This window comes from Mytilus galloprovincialis, chromosome 9 (genome assembly GCF_965363235.1).
Source record: "Mytilus galloprovincialis chromosome 9, xbMytGall1.hap1.1, whole genome shotgun sequence".
Lineage (NCBI taxonomy): Eukaryota > Metazoa > Mollusca > Bivalvia > Mytilida > Mytilidae > Mytilus > Mytilus galloprovincialis.
In genome coordinates, this window is record NC_134846.1 from 72,550,647 (window position 1) to 72,578,282 (window position 27,636).

Below are 27,636 nucleotides of genomic sequence, written 5' to 3' on the forward strand. Positions count from 1 at the left end.
AATATAGCAGTTTTACGAAATAGTTAGAATGTAAACTTTTGGTTATTTATTGGAAAGTAGAAAGCTTCTGCTACATAAATATTGGTTGTTTTTGACAATACCATTCACATATATTGGGTACTAGCATCATTAAGTCATGCTAAATTACTGAAATCTTCACAATTTTAGCATTTTAGTTAAATTTTAGCATTTTAGTTAAATTTTAGACGGTTTCCATCTTAAATGAAAGTGGCCGCATTTGTGTTCATTCTTGATATTGAAATGTAAGTTGTATTTGATGATAATACATAACATATATAAAGGTTGAGGATGAAGACACTTTCATTTTCAACAAAAACCATCTGAAAAGTGACATTTTTTGGCATATTTGATAGATTTTTCATAATTAAGCTTGAATCGGAGCGTTTTTAATGAGTAAATCAGTTAAAATCTTTCACATAAACTTACTGAATCAACTGAAATAGACACTAAAATGTTTAAAAAGTGTCCAAAATATTTCGTCAGATGAACCTGAAATTAGCCAAAATCAGCCCTTACTGGACCTACTTCTTTGTCTTCCACCTTAAATCAATCTTTGCACATTTTCAATTTCAAATTATACTTATTATCTTGTGTATTGTTTAAAATAGTAAATGAGGTTTTAAAACATATTATCTCCAATGAGAATTTTTAAGCAACCCTTTTCATATATTTCCCTATGTTTTGTTGATTAATCATTAATATTGAGAATGGAAATGGGGAATGTGTCGCAGAGACAACAACCCAACCAGATACAGACTTCTATTCTGAACCCATTCTATTTCTGATCTTACTTTCTCTGTCATATAAATCTGTTACACCAGCAGCATTCAAACCATTATCCATAAAATGTACATTGTCTATACTAACACCTCCAACTAACTGACCTGAAACAAAATATTGCAAGTTAATTAAGAAAGTATCCAAAAAGGCAATACATAAATAGTATATATATAGAGGGTTATTGTCATATGACACATTTTATTTTCATACAACTAAGAGGAAAAAACGTCAAATAATACATTTTATTACTATCAATATAACATCTCAGCCAGAGCTCACAATTGCAGGCAATGAAATATAGAATTTATTGCTTAAATTTGTGGGGCCTTCCAAGTGTATTGAATGTTAGAAACAGTAATCTTATGACAGTGATTTATACATACTGTGTTGACAAATGGCACATGTATACAATGTACAGTCAAGTTTCTGTAAACCAGTCGATGTGATTCCTACACAGTTACCAGTCCCAGATACGAGAGTATCAAAATATGTAGATTCACCAGTAGATTTCCAAATATAGCTACCACTGCTTAGAATACCATCTGTTAAACAAGTTCTTCCAACTGAAAGGCATAAGAAATATTGTTTTTTATTATAATAATTTTCACTGACATATTCTAGCTGTTGCTAAGCTATTGCAATCTTGTGCTATTTACTCACAAAACTTCTAATATTTGAGCTTATTTATAAAAAAAGGTGGGCATGCCATGTTTGCCATCAATTGGATGAAAAGGCAAAAAATTATAATGTTTACAAATGCGGGACACTAGGGCTCTATGTTTTAATTTCCTTATTCTACATATACTGTATGGTTACTAGCGACACGTAGCAAAGATTGTCGGTGGCAACTCTTCCACTACAGTACCGATTCTAATGCATTACAAAAAGAAATAATACGTTAAAGCTTGAAAAAAATGTATAAATTTGACATACAAATAAATTCTACAAAACTTCATAAATGATTTTGATGCAAAGACGTCATGGCTAAACGTGACATCATACAAATCGAAACTTACAAATTGAGGTTATTACGTTACCTCTACAATCCAAATTCAGATAAAATTACATTAAAACAGTGAATTCTGGTAGGTGTTGTTTTATTTTCGATAATATTGTAGTACATTTGTTGATCCAATCAATTCAAAATGGCTCTCCTTAGTTACGCCTGGTCAACTGTGGATTTGACGTTAACTTTTAGCCAATGAAAAAAAATTCTTACATAAAATTGCATTAGAATTAAGGTCCTACTTTGAGCAAGCAGTTGTACAAAATCAAATATTTCAATCTATGTAACTTTGATAGTATGATCCTAATCCTTTACTTCATACATTTTGTTAAAATTGTTAACATTCCATCTTTACTTAAATGTCATGCTAATAAAATAAATTGTTGTCTTTAAACTCACCCAAATCAAATGTAGTTCTAAATTCATCAACTTCTGCCACATTGTTAAATATAAGTAGCTTAGAACCACCAGCAGTACACTCTTCTGTGGTAGTTATATCATGGATAGATATACATCTATTGTCAAACTCCTCCCATGATGGTGAACATACAGATTCTGGAAAGTAAATGTGTGCCGGTATTTATTTCAATTATATATTATTCACATATACCCTTGTACATATAAATATATTTCAACACATTCCAAAGTTGTATAAGATCTGTACCTATGGATATATAACAGCTAAAATTTCAATTTTCTTTTGTAAACTGATTGATTGCATAACGTCCAGTGGCAATTATTTCATGCATATTCAGGACAAGATATATGAGGAATGTGTCCATTTGTAAAGAGGCATAACTCTAGAATGGTAAAGTGACACCACAAAAATTCAACCTTGATCTGTGTTTTGTGGAAATTAACATTGCATATAAGTTAATATTTAATTGAGGCAAACTAAAGTTAGAGAACGGATACAAAAAATTTTTCCATTTGTAAAGGGGGCATATCTTTGGAACAGTAAAAGTGTAATACCAACATTCATATATGGTCAGTGTTTTGTGGAAATTTATAAGCAATGTGTGTAAGTTTCATATCATTTGGTTGAGGCAAACTCAAGTTACGAATGGAAACGAAAAATCCAGCAATTTTTCCATTTGTAAAGGGGCATATCTCTAGAACGGTAAAAGTGACACAACCAAAATTCAAACTTAATCTGTGTTTTGTGGTAATATGCATTGTGTATAAGTTTCGGGTGTCACACCACCAATTACTCCTTCAAATTTAGAACATATGTGAAAGTAGGCCTACTCGGACAAAAAATAGTGCATGTGATGTCATTGTTTACTTAAACTAACCAACAAATTGGCAGAAATGAAACTTTTGGTGAAAGAGAAATATACCAAGACCATTTTGAGCTAAAATTTACTTACAAAATTGAGGATTAATGCACTCCATAGTGTACTAATTTAAGATTTCCAGAAAACCAGGGGTTATTTTTAGTGGCACCTCTATTAGAACCTCTTCTTTTTTATTTGATTTTAAACATCTGTTGAAAATTGGCATGAAGAAAGCTGATACATGTACAATTCAGGATATACCTGGTTTCTATGAAGTTAAACTTAAGGTAAAATATTTAGAAAGCTGTGAAAATTGCAAAATTTGGTTGAACAGATAGGGACTTTTAATTTTGGTGGTATGACACCTTCATAACATTCAGTTGAGGCAAACTAAAGTTAGAGAATGGAAACAAATTTTAGGACGTACAGACATACAGACAGACAAGGGTAAAACTTAGTGGCCCCTCTGCTATGGAGGGGGCATAAAAACAACTAATACAATAGGTAGGTTCTACAAAGTAGGTTGACTGGGATGAAGAGTGGGAAATTTGAAATGCTACTAGAAATGAGGTTACGTTTGACAATGGAAACAAATTTAGTATTGCAATAGGCCACCTAAGCTCATCAACAAAGAGTTGTTGAAAGGTTTCTTTGATATGCAAAGAGCATGGCTCTGTCTCTGCATGAGGCAGTGGTCTTAATGTCCCAATTGTAACCAGACATGTCTGCATGTCTGTATCCTACATATCCAATGGACACCCCACTTCAGCAAAAGTTTTACTGCCTGTCAGAAGAACCCCACTTAGTGACCATGTTTTTACACCCCATTCACCCATGGGTTCTTCTTTCTACAAGGATACTTATGTTTCAATTGATTGAACAGCTGTATAACACAGTATACTGTAAACCAATTAATTTTCACCACTGATTTATTTTTGTGACTTTTGCAAGGAGAAAAATAACTCTTTTATAAATCAATGCCAATATATACATTATGGTTCTTTCCTTATTTAACTACATCAAGCAAATTCAAAAATTGCAAAAGTGGGCTAGAACCGAAGAAATGACCAAAAAAAAAAGTGGACTACAGTTATCGATCTATTAAAATTTTCTCATTTAATTTTTCATGTCATATTTTTCAATTTAGGTTTTCTCAAAATCTGTGAAAAAGACTTACTTGCAGGTTTTTCACAAATAACAGGCCATGTCCCAGAACAAATTATGTCTCTCCATGGACATTTTCTGACACTACAATCTATCACTGCACAGCGGTTTGTGGCATAGTTGTTCAATGGAGGTGTTGCCCATTTTTCAAACTTCAAAGGCTGTAGATCTCCATGAGTAAAAACTCCAATACCAGAATCTGCTAGGGTCCTAAATTTGGGTCCTATGTGTGCCGTTTTGGGCAAAGGAGATCCACTAAAATAATAAATTTCAATTTTATTAGCTAAGCTGTTAGTGAAAATATGTATTGCTGAATTTCCTTATTGATAAAAATTAATTAAAAACTTGTTGCACTGATATCTTTTGTACATATGTATAAATATTTAATTTTATACCGTATAGCGGGTTATTTTTTCGCAGGTGTAAAATTTCGCGACTTTCATTAAAAAAGATGTTCAAAATATTTGGTGGTTATTATTTTTGTGGATAAAAACTTTGATTGATACCTTTGCATCAGCTTTTTTAAATTGGCAGAATTTATTTTTGCAATTTTGTTCCATCCGCAAAAATAAGCGAAATTTAACACCCCGCAAAAATAACCTGCTATACAGTAATTTGGATTGGTGATAAATTTTTATCACTAGTTTTCACACTGATGTTTTTTTTTTTGTTTTTTGTTTCTTTTTATTCTTTTCATTTATTTTAATTCAATATTTATATTACCTATAAAGTAAATTGGAAATAAATCTTTGTTCTTCTTCAGAATCAATCTCTAAGACTATGGCTCTGAACCCGGAACAGTGTATGTTTGCATTGGGGCCTGTGTAAGATGTGGTGTTGGTAAATAAATAACAATGTCCATCAAAGTACTCCCATCCATCGTTACATTTTAAACCATCTTGTATCCCTAAAATAATAAATTAAATAAGATGTAAATGAACTCATCAAAAAATTGGAATGCCGGGCTTGAGTTTTTGTCTACAAAAGACATCAGTGATGTAAGAATCAAAAAAGTTAAAAGGTTCAAATTAAGTACAAAGTTGAATAGGACCCAAAATTCCTGAAGGTTTTTAACTAGAGGGTCACAAAAGTCAAGCTCCATCTTTATCAAATGTGAATGGTTTAATTGTTATATCTGTTCCATATAGTTCAATATATAGGACGATTCTACTGGTGTTTTTCGTGACCTGGATTAAAACACATCAGCACCTTTTATAATAAATATTCATACCATAACTGTCATCTGTTTAGTGCTAAAATTTCAAAAATATTTTTTATGCCTTGTGAACATAAAATATTAGTTCTAAATCCATTAATCCATTCACTCATAATGGTTAAATGCAGCTTAGGTTAAATGCAACAGAAAACAGAAAAAAGATGAAGACTAGATATGTCAAAGCGACACGAATGGTCCCGTCCCAAAAAGTTGAAAAATCTGCAATTTCAATATAAACACATGTGGACATAAACATGATGGTAGTCTCACATATCAAACATCAGCTCAAAATCTGGAGGAATATAGAAAAAAAATCTGTATAACTGTGGTATTCAATAATTTATCAAAGTCCAAAGCCTGTAATTTCAGCAAAAATTAGCGGAGAAGAACTAAACTTTACCTTGATCTGTAACTCATCATGGTTAACTCACATACCAAAAATCAGCGCAACATCTGAAGGCGTTTAGAAAAAAAGACTGTATAACTGTGATTTTCAACAAATTCTCAAAGTCCAAAGCCCGTAATTTCGGCATATATTAGTGGAGCGAAACGAAACTTAAACTTGATCTGTAACTCATCATGGTTAACTCACATATCAAAAATCAGCCCAATATCTGAAGGCATTTAGAAAAAAAACTGTATACATGTAACTGTGATTTTCAACGATTTTTAACAAATTCTCAAAGTCCAAAGCCCGTAATTTCGGCAAAAATGAGTGGAGCAGAATGAAACTTAAACTTGATCTGTAACTCATCATGGTTAACTCGCACTCCAAAAATAAGTCCAATATCTGAAGGCATTTAAAAAAAAACTTTGTATAATGGTTTGTTGCGGAATTACGAAATGACGGAATTACGGAATTTCAGAATTACAGAATTTTGGAATTAAGGAATAAGGGAATATCAGAATTTGGACAAGGGTAAAACTATATGGCACCGACAACTTCGTTGCGGGGCCATAAAAATAATATTAGGAAACACTGAACATTCATATACTGTAAATTCAGAAATTATTGTATGCATTTATTATTGCGTTTTTGTCATTTAAGACTAAAATGCGATTTCAATTTTCAATTTTTGGCAATAATGAAAACATTTTCTGAATTTTACAGTATGTAGTTACTTTTTTGTGTAAAAAGATCCATCTTCAATGATAATGAATATGTTACTTACTTGTGGAAAATGGTTCTTGTGCATTCTCACATAGCCCACCATAACCTGTGAAATTGGCATTATTATCCTTAAATGTGTGCATCTCTGCAGTTCCACAATCTGGGTCACATGTGATTGCTGTGTAGCACAAGTCTGGAGTATTAAGTAAAGGATCTGGATTGGTTACCCAAAACTTATATGGTTGCCGTTTTCCATCTGTATTCATAAAAAGCTTTAACGAATAATCCATGTGGAAATCATATGTTCCCAAATAAACAGGAGCAGGCCTAAAATAGATATAAAGGTTAAAAGAAAAATCTGATTAATTTTTGCTATAAAAATTTTAAAATGATCAACTTTATATGTTATATCTTAATCAATAAAAGATAATAAGAGACTCACTCGGCCAATACACATAATGTAAAATGACAACCATGAAATAGACACAATGGGTGCATCATGTGAAGCAGGATCTACTGACGGAACACCTGCAATTACCCTGTGATATTGGTGGGTGGGTGAAGTTAGGTATTAGGTTTTCTGTGTTGTCTTCTATTCACTTAATCTTTTTTTGCCATTGCATAATCAGTTTATTTTTCTCCTTATTGGTTTGAATGTCTCTTTCTATTTTTTGTCTCTTCTTTCAAGAGTTCTTTCTACAATTGAAGCAAAAAAAATAACAATATTGTTTTGAGACAGCAATACTACTTTTATATAATGGTGATAGCATAAATGGCTAATAAAATTGTAAATACTAACTTGTCATAGAGTAAAGTCTTAACAAAATTCAATTCTGGTTCATCTGCAATAGCCACCAGGTGTCCTCCCTGACTTCTACATATATGCTCATGTTCCCAATATGTCAAATACTGGTCAGTATATTTGTAGCAAGAAGTTCCATACTTAGACCACCCAGGTGGACACATTACTGGAAACAAACAAAAAATAAAGTACAAACTTATAAAACTATTAAGAATGCCTCTAATAGAACAAATGTTTAAGACCGTACGGTGACCTATAATTGTTAATTTTCTGTGTCATTTGCTTTCTTGTGGAGAGTTGTCTCATTGGCAATAATATCACATCTTTTTTTTTTATAATTATGAAATTGCTTTAGTCATTCCTACCATTAGTTCAAAACCACTTCCTCATCCTTCTCACTATCTGAATTGATCATGAATTATGTGTCAAATAAAATCAATGAGTTCACTGCATTGAAGAACATAGGAATATTTATTCTAAAGTTTGATAGGAACCTTTTCCCTCATTTCTAAAAGAAAAGTGTCTTCTAAAGTAATCTAAAATGATGGGTTGTCTAAAAATGCTATTTTATTTTTTCCAAATCAAGGTCATTTCCAAAATCAAGGTAATTTTCCTACATGTGCAATTTATAATGACAGGTTATCAAACAGAAAACAGAAACCTCTGCATTTCTTTATAGTATCTGAAAAAAACCAAAAAGCTTTTCAAAAATTATTTTCTATAGCAATTCAATCCATTTTATTATTCCCTTAAACATGAAGGACAATTTAATATGTGTATAGTCATCAAGAATGTCATTTGGCCCGAGAACACAGTTATTTTGTAGTGCATTTCTTTTATACCATAAATTCAAATTAAAAAAATCGCACCTGCTCTTTCTCAAAAAGATTTTTACAGAGTAGTGTACTACCAGAGAGACAAATAATATCAAAATTATAGAAACTTCTACCAGCTCTAACTCAAAATATTGACAATTCTGTGTTAAGGGGGTGTAAAATTCAGTTTGACAGCTTCAAACGTGATAAAATTTGACCTTTTTGAACTGGACCAAATCACTACTTAACATAAAGATTCAGCACCCAAATTTTTTTAACATGTAAATACATCCCCCTACTTAATATTTCATGCATTTAATATCAAGAAATAAATTGGGAAAGTGTATTAAATAAAACATGCAAGTTATACACTGTTTACACTAGGGACTATATTCGTAGACAACGAAAACCAAAGGACGATAACTGTGTCCTTGGACCATTTGTCATTTCTGTGATGTCAGAAAAAAAGCTTTAAAAACAAGAGTGCACACGCTGAAATGTCTCGCCTTCTATACTAATCATTGATATTATGTAGATAGTCCTAAGTATAAAGCTTTATTACAACTGTCTCATAAACTTAACATTAACCAAGATAACTAAACAAAGACCAATGAACCATGAAAATGAGGTCAAGGTCAGATGAACCATGCCAGGCAGACATGTACAGCTAACAATGCTTCTATACAACATATATAGTTGACCTATTACTTATACTTTAAGAAAAATAGACCAAAACACAAAAACTTAACACTGTGCAATGAACCGTGAAAATGAGGTCAGGGTCAAAAGAAACCTGCGCTACTGACATAAAGATCATAAAATATTTCCATACACCAAATATAGTTGACCTATGGCATATAGTATTAGATAAAATGACCAAAACTCAAAAACTTAACTTTGACCACTGAACCATGAAAATGAGGTCAAGGTCACATGACATCTGCCCGCTAGACATGTACACCTTACAATCATTCCATACAACAAATATAGTAGACCTATTGCATATAGTATGAAAAAAACAGACCAAAACACAAAAATTAATCTATAACCACTGAACCATGAAAATGACGTCAAGGTCAGATGACACCTGCCAGTTGGACATGTACACCTTACAGTCCTTCCATACACCGAATATACTAGCCCTATTGCTTATTTAAGTATCTGAGATATGGACTTGACCACCAAAACTTAACCTTGTTCACTGATCCATGAAATGAGGTCGAGGTCAAGTAAAAACTGTCTGACAGACATGAGGACCTTGCAAGGTATGCACATATCAAATATAGTTATCCTATTACTAATAATAAGAGAGAATTCAACATTACAAAAAATTTGAACTTTTTTTCAAGTGGTCACTGAACCATGAAAATGAGGTCAAGGACATTGGACATGTGACTATATATTATGTTACTTTAATGTACTAACCTGTTCCTAGATACCTTGCATTATTTTTAACAGTAACACCATCTGGAGTTGTTCCTGTGTTTGTAAGAACCTCAACCAAAGATCCATTTACATACAGTGTTGGTGTAACTGGTTGAGATATAACAAGTACAATATGACACCATTCCCCTAGTGTTACACTGAACTCAGCCGAGTACATATTAAGACTGTTAAAAATTACTCTCATCTTTTTTATAGGTTCATCATAAAAGAGTCGAAATCCAGCACTGTCAGAAATCTTGCATTCAACAGAGAATATATCTACTGACTCTGATAATGTTATGGGTAATTTCGTCCATAATGATATAGATTTGCCACTTTGCCAGCATTCTTGGAGATGCATACATGTGGAATTCAACATATAGTTATCAAACTGGTAAACAAAAGACTTGTATGGTAATATGAAACCATTGCCATCAATTCCGGGGGAGTTCCATGGATTTGGCTCCATGGACCATGGTTGAAATGAGGTCCAACTCATATCCTCTTCAGCTTTTTCCTCATAGAGTATTTCTGAAATGGTATAGAAAAATAATAAAAAAAAAACTTGTTATCTGAAACAATAACAAAATAAACTTGTTATCTGAAAAATTGAATAGGCAACTCATAAACATTCTTTTTTTCAATTCAAAATAAACACAATTTCATCTGTTCCATCAATTGGAACAGAAGTAAATGTTATTAACAAACAACACTACAAAAATACAAAAGACAACTTGCATTGTTTAACTGTTTGTCAACATAAAAATAGTGAGATATCAACCCACTGCACTATGAAGATCACAATATTGATAAAAGATGCCTTATTGGCAATCACAACACATCTTCATATTTTTATATTTAGTCACAGGGATTTAACAAACCTTTAATCTCTTCTAATAATGAATTATCCGGAGGGGCTGGTACAAAGGTGATATTCTGAAGTCGGAGTTTGGTATCACTTGTATTATGCAGACTAACAGCTTCCTGTATAATGTTCACTATACGAACCATGTATGAGACAGCTGTCAAGGTACTGTGGAACATGCCATTCACATATAAACTAATGGTCTCATTTCTGTCAAAATGTATTAATAGATGAGTCCAGCTTTGGATGTTTACTGCAACCACTGATTCCACAGTTTCTGTTAATGAGGAGTGAATAATTGTGACAGTCTGATTGGCTAGATTGTAAAACACACACAATCCTGGACTTAACACATGCTTTTTAAATGAACAGTCTCCTGAACTAAGTATTACTGTGTCTTCTGCTGTTGTGTTTACTAAGAACCAAAATGCAATGGTAAATCCATCAGGACATCGGTATCTTTCGACCAAACAGTTAAAGTCAAAATCAGTGGATATATTCATTTCACCATATTTTGTATATAATGTTGGATGGTACTGATCCTTGTATTGGGTATGAAGTGATGAACCTGAATACAAAAACGAAAAATATTACTTTTCATTTAATTATTTTAACAATGATCTAATAAACCTTGGAAAGTGAAATTGTGCTTTTGTAATCAGCTTTTGTAATACTTTTGGCTGTTAGTTAAACGTGATCACTTTATAAATCTCACTGCGGGTGTTAGTCAAACTAGACCACTTTGAATATTCAAACCATTGGTTGCAGTCAAACAGTAAAATTGAGAATGGAAATGGGGAATGTGTCAAAGACACAACAATCTGACCAAAGAGCAGAAAACAGCCTAAGGCCACCAATTGGTCTTCAATACAGTGACTACTTTGAATATTCCTACTACAGGTCAGGAACATACATATTGACGGGACTTGACAATATCTAATTTTAGCTGATTTAATCGTCGTGTCATGGTTTATAATTGATAGGGTACAAAAACGAACATGTATAAAATAGGTACTTGCTATTATCTTAATACTTTTTGATAATATCATTAAATCAAAGCGCTTACAGCACTGAAGGCAGTTAACCAAAAACCAAGGCAAACATTATTTTGAAAACTGAGGTGCTTCAATATTAAACAATCATATATAGTACATTTATGTTTATCTAATGAATTAATTAATAAAGCAAAAAATTTATATGTTATCAAGGTTTCAAAAGCAATGCATATGTCGTGTACAAGTTGCAATTTTGTACAGGTTGTAATATGTACAACAATATTGTACATGTTATAATTTGTACAATGCCAAAATACAAGTTATAACATGTACAAAAGTACCTCGTACATGTTATAACATGTACAAAATACTGCTTAAAAATGGTTTTAACCTGTACAAAATTTTAAAATAATAATAAAGCAGAATATACATTCATGATTGAAATTTATCAAATAATAAAGAACAATAATCAAATGCAAAAGAAGGTGCATTATTTACAGCATGCATAAAATACTTCATTTTCATATATTTTAGAAACAAGTTTTTTAGCTCACCTGGCCTAAAAGGCCAAGTGAGCTTTTCTCATCACTTGGCGTCCGTCGTCCGTCGTCGTCGTTAACTTTTACAAAAATCACAGCAAATCTGACATGGTGTTAAATTGTTTATCAAGTCAAAAACTAGCCTCCCTGAAATGTTCAGACAAATTGGACTATTGGTTGTTGGGTTGCCGTCCCTGAATTGGCAATTTTAAGGAAATTTTGCAGTTCTTGGTTAATATCTTGAATATTATTGTAGATAGAGATAAACTGTAAACAGCAATCATGATCAGCAAAGTAAGATCTACAAATAAGTCAACATGACTAAAATGCTCAGTTGACCCCTTAAGGAGTGATTGCCCTTTATAGTCATTTTTTACCAATTTTTCGTAAATTTTTGTAATCTTTTACAAAAATCTTCTCCTCTGAAACTCCTAGGCCAAATTTAACCATACTTGGCCACAATCATCATTGGGGTATCTAGTTTAAAAAATGTGTGGCGTGACCCGGCCAACCAACCAAGATGGCCGCCATGGCTAAAAAAAGAACATGGGGGGGGTAAAATGTAGATTTTGGCTTATAATTCTGAAACCGAACCATTTAGAGCAAATCTGACAAGCTGTTAAATTTTTATCAAGTTAAGATCTATCTGACCTGAAGTTTTCAGACGAATCGGACAATCGGTTGTTGGGTTGCTGCCCCTGAATTGGTAATTTTTAAGGAAATTTTTCCGTTTTTGGTTATTATCTTGAATATTATTGTAGCTAGAGATAAACTGTAAACAGCAATAATGTTAAGCGAAGTAAGATCTACAAATAAATCAACATGACAAAAATGGTCAGGGGACCCCTTAAGGAGTTACATCCCTTTACAGTCAATTTTTAACAATTTTCATAAATTTTGTAAATTTTTGTAAATTTTTAATAAAATATTTTTATCTGTAACTAATGGGCCAAGTTCATTAAAGATGAAGATAATTGTAAGTAGCAAGAATGTTTAGTAAAGTAAGATCTACAGACATATCACCATCACCAAAACACATTTTTGTCATTAATCCATTGTTCTTTTGTTTAATATGCACATAAACCAAGGTGAGCGACACAGGCTCTAAAAGAGCCTCTAGTTTTACTTGTTGCTACAAGACAGAGACATGTGACACATTTGAGTTGCACAAAACTTTCATTCTTCTACATTTACACCTACCAGACTTACAACTGCCTTTCTTACAATGACAATGCACAAAACTTTGCCATCCACTTAATTACATCTTAGGCACCATCTCTCTCATACTCATAACAAAACAATGATGAAAATATTATTGAGGTTAATGGCATGTGTTGTAATAATAGAACCATATTTTTTATTTTCAAATTTTGTACAAGTTAAAACCATTTTTAAGCAATATTTTGTACATGTTTAACATGTATGAGGTACTTTTGTACATGTTATAACTTGTATTTTTGCATTGTACAAATTATAACATGTACAAGATTTTTGTACATGTTATAACCTGTACTAAATCGCAACTTGTACACGACACATATATCAATGTATATTTTTTATGGAGAGTCTGCAGTGGTACAAGTTCGCAATGATTGCAGTTCATGTTGTTCTACTTGGTAGTTAACATTGGTTTTAGTTGACTGCTAGTAGTACAAGTTGACTGTAATAGTATGAATGGACTGGTTTCCCTGGAAAGAAAACTGAGTTTGTGTTCTATAGTACACAAGTTATGAGACACGAATTAGACAAATGTTCACTACTACAGGGATCAAAGGTGAGGTCTGACTGACCTGCCCATAGTAAATGTAAATTCTTTGTTATTTTGTCCCATACATGGATATATATGGTTGAGGGGTGGGATCTCGACGGTTTTCAAGTTCTTAAACAGGAAGTGTTAGGGTGACCCTAGGGACTTCCCCTACATTTCATTTGATTTGTTATATTGTCCCATACATGAATATATAATAATATAATAATAATAATAAATTCTTTATTTAAAGAGGGTAAACACAGTTAGTTACAATCACTAATCTTCCCTGAGGCCCTCATATACATGTATGCAATACAAGTAAAAACAAAATGGTAATAATAAAAGAAAAAAGCAATCATACAACATATAAACACAATTGTATAGACATAATAGTTCAGTGTACATGTACCATGATTAAAAGATATAAAACAGTTAAATATCGCATGTAGTAAATAGACCTAGTATATACAAATCATTAAAATCATACATTCTAAGAGTAATACAATGTAGTTGCAATCATTTCAGACTGAATATTGGGACTGTCTCAAGTATTGTTTTATAATTTGTTTAAAAGAATAAGTGTTTTGCACTTTACGCATTTCATAAGGTAGTCCGTTCCATAAAACTGATCCAGAATAAGCAAAAGATTTTTTAAACAGTTCAGTTTTTGGCTTTGGAACTATCAAATTACCTTGAGTAACACCCCTTAAAGCATAAGGATTATTTACAGATATAAGTTGAAACTTTTGAATTAGGTACTGTGGTGCTTCTTTCCGCATACATTTAAATAGCAATAAATATTTATGGTATTTGATTCTGTTTTCTACTGTCATCCAACCAAGTTTTTTAAATAAGGGGGCTGATGGGGATAATGGGTCTGCATCAAGAATTAATCTTGCTGCTCTTTTTTGAAGTTTTAATATTCTTACTATCCCTTCATTTTTACATTCTCCCCAAATAATACAGCAGTAATCGATGAGAGGCAGAATATACCCATTATAATATGCTTTCCTGGCATTAATATCTAAAAATTTCTTTAATTTAGAAAGAAGGTATATTCTTGATGAAATGCTAGCACAAATTTGATCAATTTGGTTTTTCCAGCTAAGTGTGCTGTCAATTTTAACACCTAATAATTTCTCACATGATGAATTTTGTAGTGTTTCTGAATTTATTACTAAATTTGGTTGAAAAGATTGGGTTGATAACTTCTGACTTGTTCCAGTAACCAAACATTTAGTTTTTTTGGTATTGATGAACATATTATTCATTTTGCACCATTCTTCAACTTTGCATAAATCTTCTTGAACATCATCATGTAAATTTTCTATACTTTTCCCTGATTTATGAAGAGTAGTATCATCAGCATACAAGTCTGTTTTACAATTTTTAATGCACAGGGGAAGGTCATTTATAAATAAGACAAATAATAGAGGACCTAGAATAGATCCTTGGGGGACACCAAATTTCACATCTTTTTTATCAGAATTAACATTGCAAATGTTTACTTGCTGTGTTCTATTACTTAGGTATGACCTGAAAAAACCTACTGCAGACTCACTGAATCCATAAATAGCAAGCTTTAAGCAAAGAATGTCATGATCTACAAGATCAAATGCCTTTTTAAAGTCTAACAGTATTGCTAAGTTAAGATTACCATCATTCATTTCTTTCAGCCATTTGTCAATGATATCAATAAGTGCAGTTTGACAAGAATGATGTGGCCTAAAACCTGATTGTGTAGGATGTAAAAGTTTAAATTTAGACAAGTACTTATACATGTTATTTGAGACATGCCTTTCTAATACTTTTGATAAAGATGGAAGTACAGAAATTGGCCTGTAATTTGTTGCTAAAACCTTATCACCATCTTTGTAAACTGGTGTTACCTTAGCATTTTTCAGTAATGAGGGGTAGATACCAGTATCTATCATTCTGTTGAATATATATGTGAGAGGAGAGGCAATACATGGAGCACTTATTTTAAGGATTTGCGGTCCAATATTATCAGTTCCTGATGATTTATTTACATCAAGTTTAATTAACTCATCAAATAGCTCATTTATCTTTATTGGTGGTATGGTAAATTTCTCATGTTTTTGTTGTTTTAATTGATTTTTAATAAATTTGCTTAGATTATTGAAATCTGCCTTGTCAATAGATGTAATGTCCCTTTGCTCTCTTAGTTCTTCAGCACAGGAAGTAAAAAAGGTATTAAAAGTATCTGCTATAGATTTTTTATCATTTGTTGTTGTATTGTTCTCATCTGTAGCTAACCCATGTGGGGATTTTTTAAACTTTGGATTCAAGCTATGAAGGCATTTCCATAAAGATTTTGAGTCCTTAGAGTCTTTTACCATGTTTTTATAATAGTTCTTTTTTGAATTCTCTATTATTTGTTTAGTTTTATTTCTCCAAAATCTATATTCACTCCACAATCCAAGTGCATTGTATTTATCCCTCATGTTCCTAGCATATATAATTTCACTATTATACCAATCAGGTTGCCTATCCTTTTTAACTCTCTTTTCAACAACAGGAGCATGTTTATCTAAAACTTTGTTCAACATATCATAAAATAATTGGAGACAAACAGAAGGGTTGTCTTCAAATTCAATTTTATAAAAAGGTGTACTTTGTAGGTCTAAAAGAAATTCATTTTGATCAAATTTTTTGAAATTCCTGTATGTGATTGTACTGTGTGAATTCTTTTTGTCTTTATTAACTTCTTTCCTTGTTAAACAAATAGGATAATGGTCACTAATTGCAAATTTACAGACATGTGATTCCTGTACCTTATCTAGATTACTGACATAGATATGATCAACCAATGTACTGGTATCCTTTGTGACCCTTGTAGCATCTACAATCAATTGTTGAAGATTGAATGTTTCTAAAACATTCAACCATTTTTGAGGAGGTTTGCTTGGTGCTTTAAAATTCATATTAAAATCCCCCAATAATATAATATCTGAATTAATGGTCACTGCCATTCCTAGTTCTTTTTCAAAATCATCAATCCAATCTATTGTTGACTTTGGAGGTCTGTACACAAAACATAGTAAAAATGATTTTTTATAATCTGGTTTTACCTCAAACCACATTGTTTCAATACCTCCTATTTCAATGTTGTTTTGTCTTGAAAATTTTATTTTTTCAGAAAAATAAACAATTAAACCACCCCCACCCTGGGAAGTTCTGTCTTTTCTTTCAGATAAGTAACCAGGTATTTGTAATTCATTATCTTTGGTGTTTTTAGTTAAAAATGTTTCACACATGCCAACTACATCAGGTGGGTTTTTTGAAAACATAAGTGTGTGTTTGATTTCATCATATTTACTTTCAATCCTATTAACATTATGAGAACAAATCCTGATACCTTTAGATTTACTAAAACCATATGTACCAAAAATATTATCACCAGGATCTATTTGCTTCCTTGTCAATGCATGGTTTTCCAAAATGATTAGATAATACATACAAATAGCTATTGCTAAAGTAAATACATAGATATAAGATATTTTCACATCAATTAAAAAATTAGCCTCAGGAAATGGATACAATAAATCACATGCTATGATAACATTAGAATCATTATTTGACATTACACAGTTTGTATCAAGCTGCTTATCATTAAGAAATGTATCCTGTCCACATGTCTGGGATAAAGTGTCAGCATTATCTGAAGTAATTAATGCATCATTAATACTATTAAGTTTTGCAATAGACACTTTCTTGGTTGTGTCAGAAGAATAAATACCATTCACATTTTCTTTAATGATAACATAATTAACACTCCTCTTTTTGTTTCTTTTTGAAGTTTCATATTCTTTTGAAATAGAAAATGTGGACAAACATATACAAGATAATAAATTGCATTCAGAGCATAATGTTAAAAGTGTATTAAATCTATTTGAAACAGTGGTTAAATTGGCATTCTCTTCCTTGCCATTTTTTCATGCTAAACAAAATTTTTGTTTGTGGCCATACATATTACATTTATGACATTTGATTTTCATTTCAAATCTACATGAAGATGTTTTATGGTTAAGTTCACCACAGTTAGCACAGGAATAAGAATGATAATTTAGTATTCCAACTATATTATTAATTGTTTTAATGTATCTGGATGTTCCTCTGGAGTTAAAATGAATCCCATCATGAGTATAGAAACCTTTATTCTGGTTGAAACTGTCACTCATATACATCTCATACTGTCGTATAAAAACCAATCCAAATTGTTGACACAGTTTTTCTAGGACTAAGTTTGCACTGTACACATTTACATCATATCTTGGGGGTAGTCCTGAAACTATGATGTTACAATCCTTATTGCAACACGAACGAGCAGCCCAGATCAGACTTTCAAAGTCCTCTTCTAATTCTTTTAGTGAATGCCCAGCACTAATATCATTTCCTCCAACTTGAAGGATAATATTCTTATAGGTTCTTAAATTCATTTTCATGATTTCGCTGGTGATCCTATCAATGTTGGCACCCCTGAATGTTCTGATATCTGTTTTAGATAGGCCAGAGGGTCTGATTCCTTTCAGAATGGATGAACCAATAATTAAGTTTTTATCACTGGATAATTGTTCAAAATTTTGTGTTTTGTTAGATTTTACCTGTTTTAGGTTGTGAATTTGGTTTTCCGGCTGGATGGTAGTTTCAACTGTTTTGCATGGTTCCTTATGAAGTTTCAATTTTGACAGCCTAGGTGCTGGAATTGGTGCTGTTTGTGTTGACACATCACATGCGTTAACAAATTTTGCTGTTTGACACTCAATAGAATCAGTTTGTATGGACACCTCACTGCATTTATTTTCCAATTTTGATTCTAAATCATTAATGATCTGAATTAAATCCTCCTTACTTTTCCCATCATATTTGGAATTATTAACGGATTTCGATAGATTAGTTATTGAGTCTAATGAAAAGTTAAGGTTTTGAGATTGATCATTAATCTCTTCAGACATTTGTGAGTTCTCTTGTGAGGATTCTATGGAACTGTTAAAAATTTCTTCTATAAATTCAACTGGAGTAGATGACCTTGGTTGGGATGAAATTATTTCTTTTTCAAGGGATTCACAGTTTGCCACAAAAGTGTCAATCCAAGTAAAGATACTTCGACCTTGAACATTAATTGTACCAGTACTTACATATAATGTCACTGTTACTGAGTTATTGACAGTTTTGTAAATATTCCCAAACTGGAAATGACTTTTTACAGAGTTAAGATCACTATCCAATATTCTTTGAACATCTTGTATCATATGTTGTGCTACATGAATGGTTACACTGTTCTTCTTTGGTGAAATATGTAAAAAGTCAGGCACATCTTCTGCTGATATATATGGTTTAGGGGTGGGGATCTCATCAGTTTCCAAGTTCTCGAACAGGAGGGGATAGGGTGACCCCAGGGACTCCCCCGTATATTTCATTTAATTAGTAATATTGGCCCATACATGAATATATATTGTTTCGGTGTGGGGATCTTGACGGCTTCCAAGTTCTCAAACAGGAGGGGTGGGGTGACTCCAGGGACTTCCCCTATATTTCATTTGAGTTGTTATATTGTCCAATACATGAGTATATATGGTTTAAGGGTGAGGATTTTGACCATTTCCAAGTTCTCAAACAGGAGGGCATACAGTGACCCCAGAGACTCCCCCTATATTTCATTTAAATTGTTATATTGTCCCATACATGAATATATATGGTTAAGGGGTGGGTATCTCAACGGTTTTCAAATTATCAAACAAGAGGGGGTTGGGTAACCCAAGGGACTCTCTCCATATTTCATCTGATTTGTTATATTGTCCCTCTGTTTCATTGGATTTTTCATATTGTCACAAACATGAATATATATGGTTCAGTGGTGGGGATCTAGACCTTTTCAAAGTTCTCAAACGGGAGGGGGGTGAGGTGACTCCAGGGACTCACCCTATATCTTATTTGATTTATTATATTGTCCTATACTTGAATATATGGTTTAGGGGTGGGGATCTCGACCGTTTCCAAGTTATCAAACAGGAGGGGTAGAGTGGCCCAAAGGACGCCACCTACATATCATATGATTTGCTTACATTCAGGTATTATATAATATAGTTGCATTATTTGTAAAAATAAAGTAAGAAACTTCCAGCTACTTTAATTTACCCTTCAAAATTGAGAAAAAATACCACTTCAAAATTGCAGTAATATGTTTACACTTTAAAAGCATCTCACATGCATTATCATTATTTATCACTGATAAAGAAAATTTATACTGTGACCATGAACATATATATTGTGAGATATACTGTTCCCAGCTGTCACATTGTATTGGATTTTGACATTCAAATTTGTCAAAAAGTAATTTTGAGTTTCTGTAAAATATTTTCTGCTTTTTCTTTGTTTTACATGCATCTTTTGGTTTTCAATCCTAGTGTTTATATTCATTTTCCACGCATGGATGTATTTTGTCACCTGCCTGGATTTTTTTGTAGTTGATTGCCAAAACCCGGAATTACCCTTATCCACTTCCGGAATCAGATCCGATGTAAAATTTTGTCTTCACGGCAAACGGATACGATTTTACTTGAATTTACACATTATTTGTCAGTGATTTTCTGTATAAAGCTAGCGGTTGAACAAAATGAACATCCCTGTCATGAATAATAATGATGAAAATAAGTTTTTAGATCGTTTATTTGGAAACTTTGGTGAAAAGGTTTGCATATTTCTTACTTTCTTTCAAGTGGAAGGTGACTCCATCAGGCGTAGCTAGAAACAAAGTCAAAATTTCGCTTGCAAAAGTGGAAGGTCGTGGAAATCGGACCACCGCTAAATTTGCACCCCTGCCTCCAAAATGAAAAGATTATAATTTCTTCTTCTAATTTGAAATTGCTGCCAAGAGCATGAACAGTTGAACTTATTATATAAATGACTACTGACCTAGTTGTACTACGTATTGATGACAAACAATATTCCTATGACTTTTGCCATTTGGGAAATCTAAATAACTTGTCTTAAGAGATTTTCGGCGATTAAATATTTCATACAATTGTTCTTTGACATCTTAGCCAAAAGCACAGGTCATAAAAATAATAAACTACACAAGGATTCCTAATGAGCACTACTTCCTATGTGAAACTTCAAAACTTTTGGGTGATTCGACGATCATTTAAGGTTTTTCTGGTCATATTTTTTGTAATCCAGAATAAAAAGTATTAAAAAAGTGTCCAATTAGTTATATATAACATAGTAGCCAGCTAGTTATATAACAATGGCAAGTATTTCAGCATTTATTGGGTAGAACACAAATCTAGGATGCTCGCATAATGCGGCTTAACTGCATAAAAATACCATTCAAACTAAGTAACGAGTAATGCCATTGTATCATACTTGTAATCTGTCACTTCAAATTTGTCATTATTGCATTTATTTCAATACAAAAGGGTACAGAATGCAAACGGGTAACAAAACACTGGCGCTGATGCCATACCCTGTAACTGCGAATTTCACAAACCATTATAAAACTTTTCACATCAAAGAAATCACGCTTTAATTGGTCATTTTATTTGTCAAAATATATCTACTTGAGGATAAAACTTGTATTTGTTAAACTTTGAAACTATGTGGTTAATTTATTGAGCTTTTCCGATAATTTTTCAGTAAGATGTTTCCAAAATTCATAAATCTTGTGAAGTCTCATAAAGTTTAGGATTCTATCAATTCTATATTAAAAAGCCTATCAGATTCATTTCCTGTTTGATATACAGTTCCCAGTATTGGTGTCTTTAGAACTTTTTTTTTACAAATTAACAACTTCAAATAATTAAACCTATTGTCTTACCAGTGTATTTGATGTCATAATCATATAATTCACAGGCTGTTCTTGCTTTTACTGTTCCTCCAACCCCAAAGTCCACTCTCCAATTTCCTTTATTACTCAAGTCTACTTGACCAGCCCACTGAAATGATAGGAATGGTCAAATTATTTTCAACTGTGAGAAGCTAAGAATAATATGAGGTAGTTGCTACAATGTTATAGTTTTTTTTTCAAACTTGTTTATGAGGCCTGTGTGTTTTACTCATCATCATACTTTTGGTATTCAGATGTGCAAAATTGCTTGAATTTGTGTGCTCCTCAGATAAAAATTCAGAAAATGGTATGGTTCTTTTTAGGCTCAACTGGAATATGTTTGACAAAATCTTGATGAAAACATTATCCAGTATAGGTTTTATCATTTTCATGTTGTTAAATGCTTTGAAGGGCCATAGTATATTTGTAACACTCTCAAACATGTTCATCCCTCCTAGAGTGTCCACCAAAACAAGTCCATGTCACTCAAACATGTCCTTAAAATCCCAACCTAATTGTGTCCAACAATTCTTATCTGCCCAAATTTATCCCCTTTAAGACACCAAATAATTTCCTAACTTTTAACGCTAATATGATTTCTGTGATACCAATAATGTCTACTGCAAAGGGACTCAGTTGAAAACATCTTTTTTTGGCTGGAGTCCAGAGACATAAAAATTATGATTAAAGATACATCCAATCATTTTTACAAGGAATCTTGGTATAGAGATAATCTTAATGTTCAATACAGAAAATGCTGGACAAAGGCAAAAATAAAAACCTAATCTTTTTTTTTTTTAAACATACAAATTTTATTTATTGCAATTTTTATCTCATCCTAAATATGTATGAAATTTATGTCACTGGACATTAAGCTTTCAAATATCATATTGACTACTATTTCTATTACAGTTTTTTAAAAATAAATTCTAATGAAAATCTGTACTGTAAACTTAATTTCTAATATATTTCTATATAATTTCATACTAGTAAATAGTCTTAAGCATCTTTATTATTTCTTTTTGTAACCTGTTTTTTTATGTATCCACTTATATTAAGTAATATGAATAATGTTTGCAGACCATGATGGTGTTTGGTAGGTTTTGGTATAGCACTAACAATAAAAATATTATGCTTTCATTTACTTGAATTGACAGTAAAACAATAGGCTAATTTTGACTGGTATAATTATCCAAAATTAACAGTAAATATATGTGCTCTACGAGTAGTTATTTTTAGTCGCGTAGTACCTATTGTAAGAACCGGTTTGGATTTCGTGGGTAGTATATAAGAAAAGGATCACATTTTTTCAGTTATCGAGGTTAGTTGGTGACCATGTTGATTATTACCACAGTGTAGAATTGTTATGTAATTCAGAAATCAATTGGATGTGTACTAATTATGATATTTGTTTATTTCTAGATATTCTGTAAGTACTATGAAATTTTTTTATTTAGTGGACGTAATGTATTTGCATTCAGTGAATCCAATGTGTTTGTGGACAGTGAAATGATGATTTAGCTTGTATAATGTTTAATAAAATGACATTGTCACCATGCTGGACAAAATCAGAAATGTGTTTCTTATTTTATACCAAGAATGATATAGTATACAGTTTGGGTTTGAAGTAGGTTTCAGAAATTAAGTAGCGAAAATACTTTATATTGTTGAACAAGTGAATTAGAACATAACAGGTAATTCTTTGTCATGTCCAATGAATTCCAACAGGCCTCAGATGATTTTGATTGATTTTTAGCTTTCCAGAGACAAACATTTGTTGCATGTTAAGGACAATGTCAATATACGTACAATAATCAATTTAATGCTTATGGTAGCCAAAACCCCATGTTAAGGACAATGGCAATACACGTACAATAATCAATTTAATGCTTATGGTAGCCAAAACCCCATTTTACAACTTACAGTTAAAGCATTTACACCTTGTATAATAAAGAACCACTTTTCATAACTTGATGGATACATTTGGGCAGGGAACCTGTTTTTTCATACTTTTTGGGTCATCGAACACATTTTAAAAGCTAGATACCCTAATGATGACTGTGGCAAAGTTTTGATAAGTTTGGTCCATTTGTTTAACAGGAGAAGATTTTTATGAAAGTTAACAGACAACAATGACGAACAACAAACGTCAGACAAGGAGCAAAGGATGCTAAAGGTTGAGAAAAAGCCAGGTATAAAGAGTTTACTGGTTATGGAGTTGATATAGATCAAGCTTATTAAACTAATGTAAAATGTAGATGGATGGGGAGACAAGGTTGATGTTTGGACTGTCACAGGAAAACAAGCATCAGATAATCAGATCCATACCTCTCCAAAGGGACAACTATTTATGTATAGATCCCTCCAAAGAGTTGCTAGGTTTTTTATTATGCAGGAAGTGTGACAAGAGATATTAATATGTAACAAATAAGATTAGATGTCGCTGCTTATAAAAATATTATGCACAGGCAAACTTATGGCAATTCTGCCAAGATCTCACTTAAAGACAAATGAAGTCCAAAAACCATGTTTCAATACCACAGCTTCCCTTTTTGTTGTGATTGATGGAGCCTCTTACCTTAAGCCTAAATTCCTCACCTAACAAAATTATCCTTAAATTGCTCAAGACAAGATTACTTCTGACAAATTAGGCTTTGGATTGTTTATTTATCATTACTTCCCTGAAGATTACCTTCCAAGAGGAGGCATAGTCTTTATTGTCCCATTTAGCCAATTCTAACAGTTTTTTGTCATCTTGCCTTTATTTATCATTAATTCTCTGAAGTAACATTTACCTTCCAAGAGGAGGTATAGTCTTTATTGTCGCAGTTAGCAAATTCTACCAATCTTACTTACCTTCCAAGAGGAGGCATAATCTTTATTGTCCCATTTAGCAAATTCTACCAGTCTTTTGTCATCTTGCCTTTAGTTATCATTAATTCTCTGAAGTTACATTTACCTTCCAAGAGGAGGCACAGTCTTTATTGTCCGGGTTAGCAAATTCTACCAATCTTACTTACCTTCCAAGAGGAGGCATAGTCTTTATTGTCCCATTTAGCAAATTCTACCAGTCTTTTGTCATCTTGCCTTTAGTTATCATTAATTCTCTGAAGTTACATTTACCTTCCAAGAGAAGGCACATTCTTTATTGTCCGGGTTAGCAAATTCTACCAATCTTACTTACCTTCCAAGAGGAGGCATAATCTTTATTGTCCCAGTTAGCAAATTCTACCAGTCTTTTGTCATCTTGCCATGCGTTACCAGGTGTTTCCACACCTAACCAAGCCTCTGGATTGGTCAGATTAACATCATTCCAGCCATCGTAACTAAATAAACATCATAAACAATATATAAATATAGAGTTTTCAGTTAGCTCAAGACACTGGTATCATTGGCAATAAAATAACTATCCGCTAGAGTGAAAATGAAGTGGATATAAGCAGCAAAAAGTTACTGTTGATAGCCTTCAACAATGAGCAAAACCAAAACAATATACAAAGCTACAAAAGGCCCTGGCATTACAAAACATGAAACTTTTCAAATAAGAAAATCAAGGCCTGATTTACAATACAACAATTAACACATTAGATCAAATGGTGAAATGTACAGCCTGATTTTGTTATAAGACACAGATATAACCTTATAAAGGGACATAACAGTTTTACTAGAGATCTGTAAAAGTGAAGCCACAGAAATTCAAATTTGATCTGGTATTATATAGTAGTAAGCATAATAAGTATAAAACTCATAACATTTGGTTGAGACAAACTTAAGTAAGTGTAACAAAAATGTAAGAAAATCAGCAATTTTTCCATTTTGTAAATTTAGATTTGTAAAAGTGAAGCTACCCAAATTCAAACATGACCTGTGTTATGTGGTAATAAGCATTGCATATAAGTTTTATATTATTGGCAAACTTAAGTGAAAAATGGAAACTAATTTTGGGACATAGAAGTCAAGCCACCCAAATTCAAACATGACCTGTGTTATGTGGTAATAAGCATTGCATATAAGTTTTATATTATTGGCAAACTTAAGTGAAAAATGGAAACTTATTTTGGGACATAGAAGTTAAGCCACCCAAATTCAAACATGACCTGTGTTATGTGGTAATAAGCATTGCATATAAGTTTTATATTATTGGCAAACTTAAGTGAAAAATGGAAACTAATTTTGGGACATAGAGATAAAAAAGGGTAACTCTGCTGTAGTATAGTTATAAAAAAACACCAAAGCACAAGTTAATACATAGCATGTATCTTTATCTTACCTCACAGCACCTAACAGTAGTTGATTATAAATATTACTCTCATCAACAGGTGTTTTTGGCATGATGTTATAACCTTGCTGATGAAGACAATGAAATCTGCCATTTTCATAGTATTGCTGATCATTATCATAGCTGTAACATACTCTTGGGTCCAATGGATTCCTCGGCATACTATCCATACAAATCTTCTCTGAAAAATTACAGATAAATGTAACAATCCCAAGTTAAGTTACAGTTCAAATTAAAATACTGTATTACAGTTTTAAAGTTTAAATTGAAATTGAAAATTCAAATCTTGTTATTTAGATCAGATTTCTGCAAGTAAATTTTGAATATGGAAATTATGTGTGATAAAACATTTGCAATATTCATTAATTGATCAATTATAAAAAAAAAAAGACAAGAAGGAGAATCTTCATAATTTCCTTATCATAAGTTTTCGTAGTACTTGCCTTTTTATAACATTGTTGTACAAAATTAATTGGCTTTTATCTTCAAAATATAAAGATTGCGATCGAAAGGAGGTGACTGATAATTTTAGCATGGTTACATATTGAATTAAAAAAAGATACAGTCAGAGTCTTGATAATAATTTTTGCTTTTTAAAGTTTCTCTATATTGATCATACATTTCAAGGTAAAAGGCAAATTTGAAATGAAAATGAATAAGGGCAATAACTCTTTCATCTTCGCTAGCCAAGGATTACTATCCACTCCCGTTCTCTTCACCCTTGGCGGATTGAGCTAAAATTTTGGAGACACAAGGTAAGGATTTTTATTGGTTGCAGTAGAAACATACGACTATGTTAAGTGACCACTCAAATGTTTTTAATCAACTAATAGAAGTTCCTGTGTATGCTTTCAAGCACAAATGCATGAATGTTGATGTATATTTTCTTTTCCGGCTTTACCAAGTGTGTAGAATATAGACGCAACCTTATTTTTACCTCCAAATTGAAGAGTTCAAGTGCTACCATTGGTCAAGAATAATGTATTAGGAATGGGCGTGATTTTAATCTTCAGATAGATGGCGCAACATTGATATCACAAATGTTAGCTCAATCCGCCAAGGGTAAATATAACGGGAGTTGATCGTAACCCTTGGCTAGCGAAGCTGTAATTCTTTCAGAGAGTCTACTGATGTCTTCTTTGATAACCTTCGTCTTCTTTGATAACCTTCTTGTAGATCTTGTCTATATGATTATACATGTATGTTTTTTTTCAAATTTCTTTCTGTCTATTATAGATTTCAAAATAAAAGTGGTGATGGTAATGTGTTTGTAAATATTTCTTTACTGAACATTCTTGTTGCTACAATTATCTCTATCTATAATGAACTTGGCCCAGTAATTACAGTGGAAAATATTTCCTAAAAATTTACAAAAATTAACAAAAATTTATGAAAATTGTTAACAATTGACTATAAAGGGCAATAACTCCTTAAGGGGTCAATTGACTATTTTGGTCATGTTGACTTATTTGTAGATCTTATTTTGCTGAACATTATTGCTGTTTACAGTTTATCTCTATCTATAATAATATTCAAGATAATAACCAAAATTTGCAAAATTTCCTTAAAATTACTAATTCAGGAGCAGCAACCCATTAACAGGTTGTCCGATTTGTCTGAAAATTTCAGGGCAGATAGATCTTGACCTGATAAACAATTTAACCCCCATGTCAGATTTGCTCTAAATGCTTTGGTTTTTGAGTTATAAGCCAAAAAATGCATTTTACCCCTATGTTCTATTTTGA

The 27,636-nt window shown here is 32.1% G+C and overlaps 1 protein-coding gene across 1 annotated transcript in view; it reads right to left on the minus strand.

Annotated features, from left to right (window-relative positions):
- LOC143045866 (uncharacterized) overlaps positions 1-27,636 on the minus strand; it is a 116,291-nt gene that overhangs the window by 61,779 nt on the left and 26,876 nt on the right. Inside the window, exons 11-22 of the mRNA XM_076218685.1 lie at positions 25,883-26,072; positions 24,797-24,938; positions 21,604-21,721; positions 10,499-11,050; positions 9,618-10,148; positions 7,375-7,543; positions 6,637-6,902; positions 4,972-5,155; positions 4,262-4,503; positions 2,207-2,362; positions 1,185-1,364; positions 813-905 (exon numbers count right to left, since the gene is read on the minus strand). Coding sequence (XP_076074800.1) covers positions 813-905; positions 1,185-1,364; positions 2,207-2,362; positions 4,262-4,503; positions 4,972-5,155; positions 6,637-6,902; positions 7,375-7,543; positions 9,618-10,148; positions 10,499-11,050; positions 21,604-21,721; positions 24,797-24,938; positions 25,883-26,072 — 2,823 coding nt within the window. The remainder of the gene's footprint in view (positions 1-812; positions 906-1,184; positions 1,365-2,206; positions 2,363-4,261; positions 4,504-4,971; positions 5,156-6,636; positions 6,903-7,374; positions 7,544-9,617; positions 10,149-10,498; positions 11,051-21,603; positions 21,722-24,796; positions 24,939-25,882; positions 26,073-27,636) is intronic.